The sequence below is a fragment of the Protopterus annectens genome, chromosome 7.part0 (genome assembly GCF_019279795.1).
Source record: "Protopterus annectens isolate FY-2018-M chromosome 7.part0, PAN1.0, whole genome shotgun sequence".
Taxonomy (NCBI): domain Eukaryota; kingdom Metazoa; phylum Chordata; order Ceratodontiformes; family Protopteridae; genus Protopterus; species Protopterus annectens.
Genome location: NC_056739.1, coordinates 1,704,849,849 through 1,704,860,591, shown reverse-complemented (window position 1 = coordinate 1,704,860,591; position 10,743 = coordinate 1,704,849,849). Strand labels below are relative to the sequence as shown.

At 34.7% G+C, this 10,743-nt stretch overlaps 1 protein-coding gene across 2 annotated transcripts; it reads left to right on the top strand.

Annotated features, from left to right (window-relative positions):
* The first annotated feature begins 1,409 nt into the window (after positions 1 to 1,409).
* On the top strand, positions 1,410 to 8,389 carry NPAS4 (neuronal PAS domain protein 4). Of its 2 annotated transcripts, XM_044078225.1 has the most exons (8): positions 1,410 to 1,712; positions 2,141 to 2,292; positions 2,838 to 2,940; positions 3,060 to 3,309; positions 3,670 to 3,779; positions 4,085 to 4,220; positions 4,727 to 6,027; positions 6,941 to 8,389. In XM_044078225.1, exons 1-8 carry the CDS (start codon positions 1,538 to 1,540, stop codon positions 6,967 to 6,969), a joined length of 2,256 nt encoding a protein of 751 aa, XP_043934160.1. In that variant the 5' UTR covers positions 1,410 to 1,537; the 3' UTR covers positions 6,970 to 8,389. The 2 variants fall into 2 exon arrangements, with proteins under 2 accessions (XP_043934160.1, XP_043934159.1); XM_044078224.1 differs by having other exon boundaries at positions 4,727 to 8,389.
* Positions 8,390 to 10,743: the final 2,354 nt, after the last annotated feature.

The window sequence follows — 10,743 nt, the reverse complement described above, 5'->3', positions numbered from 1 at the left end:
CATTTTCTCTACAAATGTATAGGTGTTAGACAGTGTATATATAGAAGCTCAACATTGAGCAATACCTTGCCCACAACTGAAAGGTAAATGATTACCTTTTCCTAGCAGAAGAAACACTAGTTTGTCATTACAGTACCACAGCATGAGATTTATCTTGTGTTAACACCAACAAGTGTTGATGTTGATGTAAACACCAGCAAGTGTTCTGTATCAATTGAAACTAACAAAGGAATCTGGTATGTTCTAATGGAAGTAATTTTAATGTGCATTAGGCTCAAAAGGTGTTGTCTGCGTAATGTGCATCTATGAAAAAAGAGGGGTGCTAAGACAGCAAGAACTAAGACAGCAAAACACATGCACCACACTCGCTTATTATTCACAGCATCCGACGCACCAATAAATGCCCATCAGTTCTATATTTTAATTAACATACTCACAAAGTCTTAATATCCATCGAACATCAGTTGCAATTGTGGAAGAGGGAATACTGTGACAATAAACAGTGAAATAACCGCATGACATTTTAAATATAGTCTTTGCAGCAAATGGTTAATTCTCAGAACAGATTTATTTTTAGCTCTTTCCCAAATAAGGATAAAATGGTTACGTAAAACACTAAACCTATTTCAAGCCTCTCATTGAGAAAAAAAGTGTCTTGTCGACCCAATTTAGGTTTGATTATTCTCAAACCAAAGAAATAAAGTGAAATTGAAGTTCTAAAACTGTCTGTGCTTCCTGACAGCCTTCACCGAGGGAGTAACTATAAAAATATAATGCTGATGTTGACATTTTATATTTGTCAGTCAATGAATAGATAGAAATAGGAAATAACATTTGTCCAAATTATGGTAATGCAGTTACACCTATAAAAAGAATCAGAATGGTTCATTAAAAGATGCAGGATGCCTGTAGGAATAAACAAGGGGTATTTATGAAATCTGCGTCAGTCTCCTTATGCTAAACCGAAAATTATGTTCGGTTATCAGCTACCTTTAATACATATGATACCCTGACCACAATGGCTGTGGGGTTCACCAAATTGTATCACATTCTGTCACACAGTGATTGCAGCTGGAAGTATTTTCCCTGAGTTGCAGTTCTCAGCTGCAGTTTAAGCGTTAAACATATAAACATTCTCAGCTCCTTAGACGTGATTCATACAGACAAGTCCCTCCTCTGTCTCATTTTTGTCCTAATTGGGCTCACTGCATTTCTCTCCAGTTTTCCCCATAACGCGTCACCTGCCTGTAATGACGTATGCTTTTACTCACAAAGGGAGATGCTTCATACCCATGTACTTCCATTGATGCGAACTGTTCTCTCCTCCCCTTGAAATGCTGGTGCCCACTCGCTATGCAGCCTATAAAAGGAGGCTGCAAGAGAAGATTCTCACCAGATCCATAGACTGGCATCTGGAAGATATATACCTTGAAGAGTCAAGAATCTGAAAAGCAGACAGAGAAGAAGCTGAAGAAGACGAGGTATAAGAAGAAGGCTTTGGTTTGACCGTAGCAGAAGCCACCAAGCCCCTGCCAACATGTACCGGTCAACCAAAGGAGCCTCCAAAGCAAGGAGGGACCAAATCAATGCTGAAATAAGGAACTTAAAGGAACTTCTCCCCATAGCAGAAGCGGAAAAGGCTCGACTTTCCTACCTGCACATCATGTCTTTGGCTTGTATATACACCAGAAAATCAGTCTTCTTCTCCGAAGGTAAAATGCACTGCTGCTTTTTTCCTGTCTTAATGGAATTTATAAGCTAAATAGATCACCTTAACGCACTAGTAATAGAACTGAGTTCAAAATAGAGAAGCAATACCTCATTTGATGTATCATGTAGACGATGAAGTAATATCAGATAAAAAGCAATCAGTACATTTTTCTCAAGTTGCCTCTAGCACAGAAATAAGTTTTGGGGTGTTTGGCTTAAGAGAACAGATGCAATCACAGCGTGCATGCTTCTTGTCCATGGTACTGTAATGAAAAATGTAGTTATCCATGGTGCTGAAGTTTAACGGTTTAACTGTATTCGGAGCCCCTGGTTGCTGTCTTAAAAAGATTTGCAGACTACAGCTGTGTTATTGTGAATAAAGTATTTATTATATACACTTACATTAAACATACATATTTTTCATCAACAGGTGAATATTTACAAGAAAGGGAAGGTTTTCTGTCTTCTGAAGATCTGGATGATTTTATTCAGACACTTCCAGGATTTCTCATTGTCACCACCGGGGGAGGAAAGCTCATATACGTCTCCGAAAACGTCACTGATCATTTGGGGCATTGCATGGTATGTATTTACGTCAGTAACTCAGGGTTCACCCTAGTGCTGCTTGCATGTATAACTATGAAGTATGAACTTATCATTTTAATAAGACTACTACTGCATAGTGTTTCCTGATCAACGTCAGTGCAATGATATATAAATTCTATAGAATCGTAATGGTGTGTGTGTGTGTGTGTGTATATATATATATATATATATATATATATATATATATATATGTGTGTGTGTGTGTGTGTGTGTGTGTGTGTGTGTGTGTGTAGTTTTAAGTATATATGGCTTAATGTTAACTATGTGTATGTAAATGTAGTATATAAATAGATGGCATATAAAGACATATAGACAATAAATAGATGCTATTCTTACTGAAAAAATGTATGCATGCCAGAAGTCAACACTTGATTTTCTCAGAGCTAATATTTACATTTGAAAGGACCTAAGTAATTTCAATACGTATTTTAAAAGTAATACAATGATATTATCTGATTAGTGTGGCTGTAGGGGTTACTGGAATACAATAACGTATTTTCTTTAACATTTCTGTCCTACAGGTGGATTTAGTAGCACAAGGCGACAGTATCTACGACATCGTGGATCCCGCTGATCATTTTGTCATGAGGAATAATTTAACCTTAACTACTTCCTCTGACACAGGTAAGTCCCGTGTCATGTTTTCTTAAAAAAAGAAATACTAATAATGATTGAGAAATTCATATCAGTACTAGTTGAAGGCGCTTACATTTCTTGTTTTTTGTTTTCATTATGTGTTTCAGAACGACTGTTTAGGTGCCGTTTTAACACCTCCAAGTCTGTGAGGAGACAGAGTGCTGGTAACAAGCTAGTATTGATCAGAGGAAGGTTTCATGATCCTCCAGCAGGCTCCTACTGGTCTTCAAACCCGGTCTTTTCTGCATTCTGCATTCCTTTGGATCCAAAACCTCAGATGACAGAGAACTCTTTTTTCTTTTCCTTTTTTGAGAGTCGACATGCAAAAGACATGGCAGTCTTGGATGTCTCTGACAGGTATGCTTACCTTTTGTCTTTTAAAGAGCATGTTTTGAAACTATTAAATTGTGTCTAAAAGTAATCTAGCGTAATAACTCTTAGTACAGTAAGACAAGACATTACAGTTTGAATATAAACTAAATGTGTGTTTAACATCGTATGCTGGTCTAAATGTTTAAAATTATATATATATATATATATATATATATATATATATATATATATATATATATATATATATATATATATAACTTAGTAAATGTTGTCCGGTAGTTTTATACTGACGGCTAGGGCTATTATGTTTTACTAATGATGTTACCATGTTTTAGCAATGTAGTTCGTAAAAGTAATCAGTCTCTTTTATTTATGCCTTTGCAGTGTTTCTCTCTATCTTGGATATGAAAAAGAGACTCTGCTTTGCAACTCTTGGTACAGTCTTGTACATCCAGAAGACATATCGCATGTATCTTCACAGCATTATCGACTGTGTAAGTATTAATAGTACACATAATTGCTGCTGAACAGGATATCTCATTTTAGATTACAAATAGGCTGATGCATTGATAAAAAAACAAACACATTAGCAGGCATAACATATATTTCACCATTTAGAACATTTTCTAGCTTTAGTATTAATATCCTTTTGGATGAATTTTTATACCTATTAATTTTTACGTAGTCTAGACATTTAGCGTAGAAGTCACTGCCAAAATGATAATGATATTATTTAATACTGCTAAGAGTGTCTTGAAGAACAGAAGTTTCTAATGTTGCTTTCATTTATGTTTTCTAGTGAATGAAGCAAGTGATTCTAGAGTAGAAATGGTGCTCCGACTCCAAGCGAAAGATAGTTACTGGGTTTGGGTTTACCTAGTCCTTCAAACAGGAACTACCGAGATACCAGTGACTGGTTATAATTACATCATAAGGTAAGTCTCTTAACAGATGCTGAGATATAATTTAATAGCCATTTTAAAATTAGATGTTTAACTTTCTTGTCACATACTGGGAATGTTATAGTCTGTTCTTAGAAATTGGTGTTTCAAGCCTACAGACTTTGGTTTGAAATCTATAAAAGCACTTTTTCTATTCTGTGACTGAAGCAGGCCGGCATCCTTATTTCTAATTAAACCGCAAACTGTGCTTTAAGCAAACTGTTGCTGAGTGCCAGTTTGTTCCAATACTTGAATATTTGTTTCAGGATGGCATATCCTGCTTATGGCCAAGGTCTGATAAAACGAGCTTCAATTAGAATATCCATTTTCTCTGAGACAACTGTAATTTACCTTAAAAACTTTAAAAAATGCATGTTGTAATGGAGACTAGAATACCCAACTGACCTATATTTTAAATATACTGCGTTTGTGTTTTGCATTATTGAAATTACAATGTTCTCATGCTACATTTGTAACTTTTAAATACATTATTATTTCAGTGAATCAGAAGCTTGGTGTCTAAGACAGCAACTTGTATCAGAAGAAACCCAGCTTGCATACATTCTTCGGACAACTGCATCTTATCAAGAAGATCTCCTTTCCCCTGAACACCTTTCGAGTCCTGACCAAGTCTTCACACCAGTTTCTGGTACTCCTACAGATGGTATCTCTGTCCAAACATTTGATTTTAGTGGTGTCTGCAATGTAGACTGCACTCAAGAGTACAGCGAGGGTGCCACTATTGTGCAAGCTGACCTGCAAATCAGCCATCTTGGCAGTACTTCTGGCAATATTTCCACAGGTGAAGATGCAGCCAGAACCATTGTTTCAAGACAAGAAGGAAAAGACTCAGAAATCAATTACAGCAACTGTATGTTTGTGCCTGGGGTCCCATATGAACAGAAATTTAGAAGAGATATGCTCAGTAGCTCTTCAAAAGAGCTTGCCTGTACTCCACCATATACACCACATCAAGGAGGCTGCAGTTTTATGTTTGGTTCCCAGGAGTCCTTTCCTCAGTCTACTATGACAGATCTATTTTATCCCCAAGAAAACTGCAGTGTTCTCTATGAGAAACTGCCCCCTACCCCTGACAGCCCTGGTAATGGGGACTGCACACTTATGAGAATACCCGAAGTCAGGGCTCCCCTTTATATAGCTGTACCCCTGCTACCCGATGGTATTCTAACTCCAGAAGCATCACCTGTCAAACAGAGTTTCTTCAGATATTCTGAAAAGGAAAAGACGGAAATTGATCTTCTGGCTAAGCAAATCAGCAGTTTAGCAGAAGATTTCAGCTCTTTTGCTACCACTAAACCTTCATTCCAAGAACAGACATGTACCAAACATAACCCAGTAGTCCGCAGTTGTTCTCTTCCAGCCAGCACATCCAGTACTCCAACTCCAAATAACAGCTCGGACTTTCAACAGATAAAACAGTGGAGGAGCATTGACTTCTCTCTCTTGGCATGCCCAGAGGAAATCTGTTTTGAAGAAAATGTCATAGAGAACATTTCTAAAGACCTACTTACACATCTGTTTCAGAAAAGTGAAACAGGTGTGATATGCCACCACCAATTGTGTGGAGATGCAAGTAGTCCACTCAGCTTGGACACAGAAACAACATGCAGCTTGGCTCCATCGCCATCTACAGACCTGTCTCCGGAAGAACAGTCCTTCCTGGAAGAGTTGGCCTCATACGAAACAGTCTTTGAGACATGTGCCTCAAGGTCCCCGTGTGATGGGTTTAATGATGAGTTGTATCAACTCCAGAATAACATGCAAGACGGCTTCCATACAGGTAAGAGCATTAAACTTTCCCATATGCTAAACTAAAATAGTCTTAACAATATTTTGGAATTATATTATTTCTAGTTAAGGAAACATAATTTCATAAAGATTCTCCATTATTTTATCAGCAGAATTGCTAAGCTTAAAGTACGAAGCAATGTAGTTATACATTAACTATAAATCATTTTGATCCAGTCTTTGATAGACCGTCATAATATTCTGTGACTATTATTACCATGACATAATGCTACAGCATCCATGGTATAATAGCCACTCTATTCTGCTACAGAATGTCTGACTGTAATCTATACAAGATGCAATGATAGTGTGCCAGAAAATGTAATGTAGATGGAATCTATTTGTGTGTGTGTGTGTGTGTGTGTGTGTGTGTGTGTGTGTGTGTGTGTGTGTGTGTGTGTGTGTGTGTGCTTACCTTGTAACAAAACTGTAGTTTTGATGTAAAATGTATGCATATATATCCATATGTTGAGACACTAAATTCACATTGCAGACTGGATTAGATTTCCATCTGTCCCTTTTCCCCTCTGTCTACATACATATGTGAAGCAAAACCATTTGCAATGTAAATTTAATGACTTTAAAATATGTATACATTTTATGTTACATGTCATTTTGTTAGAAAGCAAACTTCTTTAAAGTTAATATGCATGCATATGTATGTGTTGGAGGTTATCAAACATTAATAAACATAAACGTTCATGTGATAAACATACAGACACTGAATAGTTTTATCCAACTTAATGTCAAAAGTATAAAAATACATTATCTTGGAAAATATATAATGGGCTGCTTATGGTTGTAGTATTTTACTGTACAATTCCTTTTATTTTGACTGTAATTATAATACTATTGATTTTCACGATTTTTAATGCAGCCTCTTGTTTTTGTTTTCTTTCTTACAGATGGAAGTGGAGGTGATCCTTCGTTCTGAAATAAGTCTGTGACTTACTTCATTAAGTATGGCATATTGTCATATTTTGGAGCTTCTTCTATCAAAATCTAAGGGAAAAATCAATTATTCATATTTTTTTCTTTAATGGTACATCCACATTTGGGTTGGTTTGGGGTAATTTTTAATGCATACTGTATACATTTTCTTTTGAAAAAGGGAGGGAGCAATTGTAATAAGAACAGTTTAGGACAGCAAATTGTGGCTGTTTGGAAAGGACATTGTAAGAGGACTTACATATGTAATTGTATTCACTCGTAGTGAGTTTCTGTATGTAATTTAATAAGAAATATTGATATTTGCCTAACAAAAGGTTACTCCGTATGTGGCAATTATGTATATTCAGCTAGATGGCTGGATTGATGTGCAACATTGTTCATATATTGGATAACCTTCCTTATTCATGCCTCTTGCATTAAGTAATTTGACTGTTATCTTCAGTAGGAATTTTATCCTACTTTAGAAACTGTCACATCAGAAACTTCATTCAGAAAGACCCAGAACTATAATAGTTTTGGAATTGGAGTTTATAATATTGTTACATGGTTTTATACACACTTGTCTGAACTGAGTATTCCAGTTCATCAGCTGTTATTTTAATATAACTACTTAAAATTCACTTTGAAGTAAAAATTGCCTTTCAGCTTAGCCTGTTTTAACAATTCATCTCCTGAGTTGTGTGCATTCCTGAACCTGAAGAGGAATGGGGATAAGACAAAGTTATGTTAAAAAAAGTTATTGATGTCATATTACTATAAAGTAGAAGTGCTTAATCAAGTCTGTCTCTGGTATGTTGCAGAGGCTAAGAACAATATAGTAATCCAGAGAGCTTGATATCACTAACATTATTAATCTTTCATAAAATAGTTTGGCAAACCTAGTAAAGACAGAAGTCTTCACCTGTCAGGTTGCAAGTTTAACTTATCTGCCTATATCTTTAGACCCCTTTTTCTGGGGTCTGTGGCTGAGGAATTTCTACTAAATATCAAAGACTGATTTTTTTCTGTTTTCATATCAGGTGTGGAATAAGACATGTTAATTTTCCTTTTCTTAATTGTAAAATAATGACACGTCGTGAATGTTAATTGCAGCGTGTCATCGTGCTAACGTAGGGTTGTCTACGATCAAGTAAAAGGATTGAATCCTGAATACATTCTGAATATTTATTTAAGTCACATTTGCCAAATGTGAAATATGTAAACTGTATGTATATTTAAAACTGCAAGATTTTTTATATAATTTATAATGGACATTGTCAAACAGTGTTCTATGTGTGTTTCAACATTTGTGTATTTATTGTAATACACATGCATTTGCAGTAAAATGCAATTAAAAGTGAACAGTGTACCTACTGTTATATAATTTTCATACATTTAATAAATAAAATATATTTTTCTATGAATATTATGGCAGTCATTTACTCATGTGTATACACGAGGGTTTAATGTTCAGTTTCTACTGATATAGTTGTGAATACCATTGCTGTTTCTGTTCTAGTATATTTTTGCCATGTGGTCATTAGCATACAGATAAACTCAAATTGTCTTTTATGAGTTAATTTGTTTAGCTTGCCATGCCAGCTTGAGACATGATATGTTGTGGTTCACGTACGATAAAATAAACATGATTTTTCATGTCCTCAGTGCTCAGTACATTCCTATCATGATCAGCAAGTATTAAGTGCTTATTCTTATATTTGTAAGATATTCTCTGACACCAATTATATTGTATCATCATTTTCATCTGAATTACTTAATAGTCTTCATTTATAGCACAAGAGTAAGAGCAACTATTGAGCAGAAAGGAAACGTGCATAGTCTCAAGCCTCCACCCTTCAATCAAAACTGAACAACTTAAGAAAGTCTAAATTAAGATGGTTTAAAAGGCAAAATAACAAAAAATATGTTACTGTTAATGCGGGTAAATATGTTTTATGGTAGGCATCAAATGAGAACTACATTGCTGAAAATTAAAGCTATGTACTACAATTTGTTCAGTTGCAATGAAACCCTGTCACCCTACTGAGTGATTTCCAAAAGGGCAGAAACTTTAAACACTAAGTGTTTCATAAATGAGTAATTAAAAGAAGTGTTCTTTATTAACCTGCATCTACACTGTCATCTAAACATGTCAGCTGCAAGTTCAACCTTTAAGACACATTATTGCTGAAACTATACTTCCAATTTTCCTAACTCTGATGCAGCAATACGTTTCATGTTATTATTAAAATACTTATGTCATATGATGCACAACATAATTTATCTACTATAAATGTGTCATGCCCCTTTACCAAAATACATACATAGCTTAACAAATGTTTTAAATTATACACAGACATTTAGATCACTGAAACAAATACAGAAATACCCAAATAACCTCTATAAAGAATCACTTTTAGTACTTTCCATCATTATTAACTTTTATCAGTACATTTTATTAAGTACAATACATTTTTATTACATTAAAGTCAATTTATGGTCTTACAGCAATTATTTAAGAAATCAGTGCATCATTCCAATTTAAAATCTCTTCTTTTTTAACCAAACCTTAACCAGACTGCTAAAAGAGTTAATTTTTCCAGTTGACATGTATGACTTCAACTCTGGCATTTCTTACTGAATAAGAGTGCTACTTTCAGCATAATTGTTAAAATTATGTGGGCTTCATACTGTAATGAAATACAGACTCCATTTAAAAATGTTACTGTATAAAAGTAAGCAAAAGTTCACAAAATATAGGTAATATATTTTACTTGACCTATTGATTCAGTATCATCTAGAAAGGAACACCTAGACTGCAGTAGTCATTTTAAATGTTATTTTGGTATGCATAAGGCAAGACCTATAAATGTAGTCTGAGTGAAATGACCATTATATCTTTTACAATTTATAGATTCATACATTCATAGGTTCATTTGTCAAACTTACAGCACACTGGCTTACAAGAAGCTTGACTGATGTAGGCCCAAGTTTATGTTTTGTATATCCCCTGTGTGTATCAAGATTATTTTTGAAGTAAGTTAACAAATGACGTATTCTAATTGCAATGGGAAGCATCTTACATAAATCTGGAAGGTGTTGCATAATTTATCTGTCACATTTTTGTTATTATTGCTTACTTTTACTATTATGTTTCCTAGCTTTTGTTAGCTACCCCAGTAGATCATTCCAGACATAAACTTTCAAACAGAACCAGATCAGGCATTGGCCCTAAGACCAAGCATAGATTGCATCTAAGTGACCTATAAAAATTATTATGATTATAATTCATGAATATTTTAAGTTTTCCAGCCCTTTGATTCTTCTAGAAAGGAATCATTGCACCTTTTCAAGTTATTTCACTTGTCTATTTCAAAAATTATAATAATTCCTGTAACATTTCTGAATATTTTAAGTTTTCCATTCCTGTCATTCTTCTGGTCAGGAATATTTGAACTTTTTAAAGTTATTTCATGTGTTTTGGTCAAAGGCAACATAATGCAATATTGTACTCAATAATGGATGAGACCAGTAAAGTATAAGGTAGTACAGTGATGTCTTTGTAGTGACTTAACATATAATTTAAAACAAGATTAACTTCCAGCCCTTCAATGTCCATATGGTGCAAAGGACCAAAGATAGATGTAGCTTTCAATTGTGTGTCACATTATTATTCCACCGGAAAGCAGAAAGGATGCAAAAAGACCTATCAAACACAAAATTTTGCCCATCATATTTTGTACATAAATAGAAGCTAAACAACTGCAAAAACATTTAT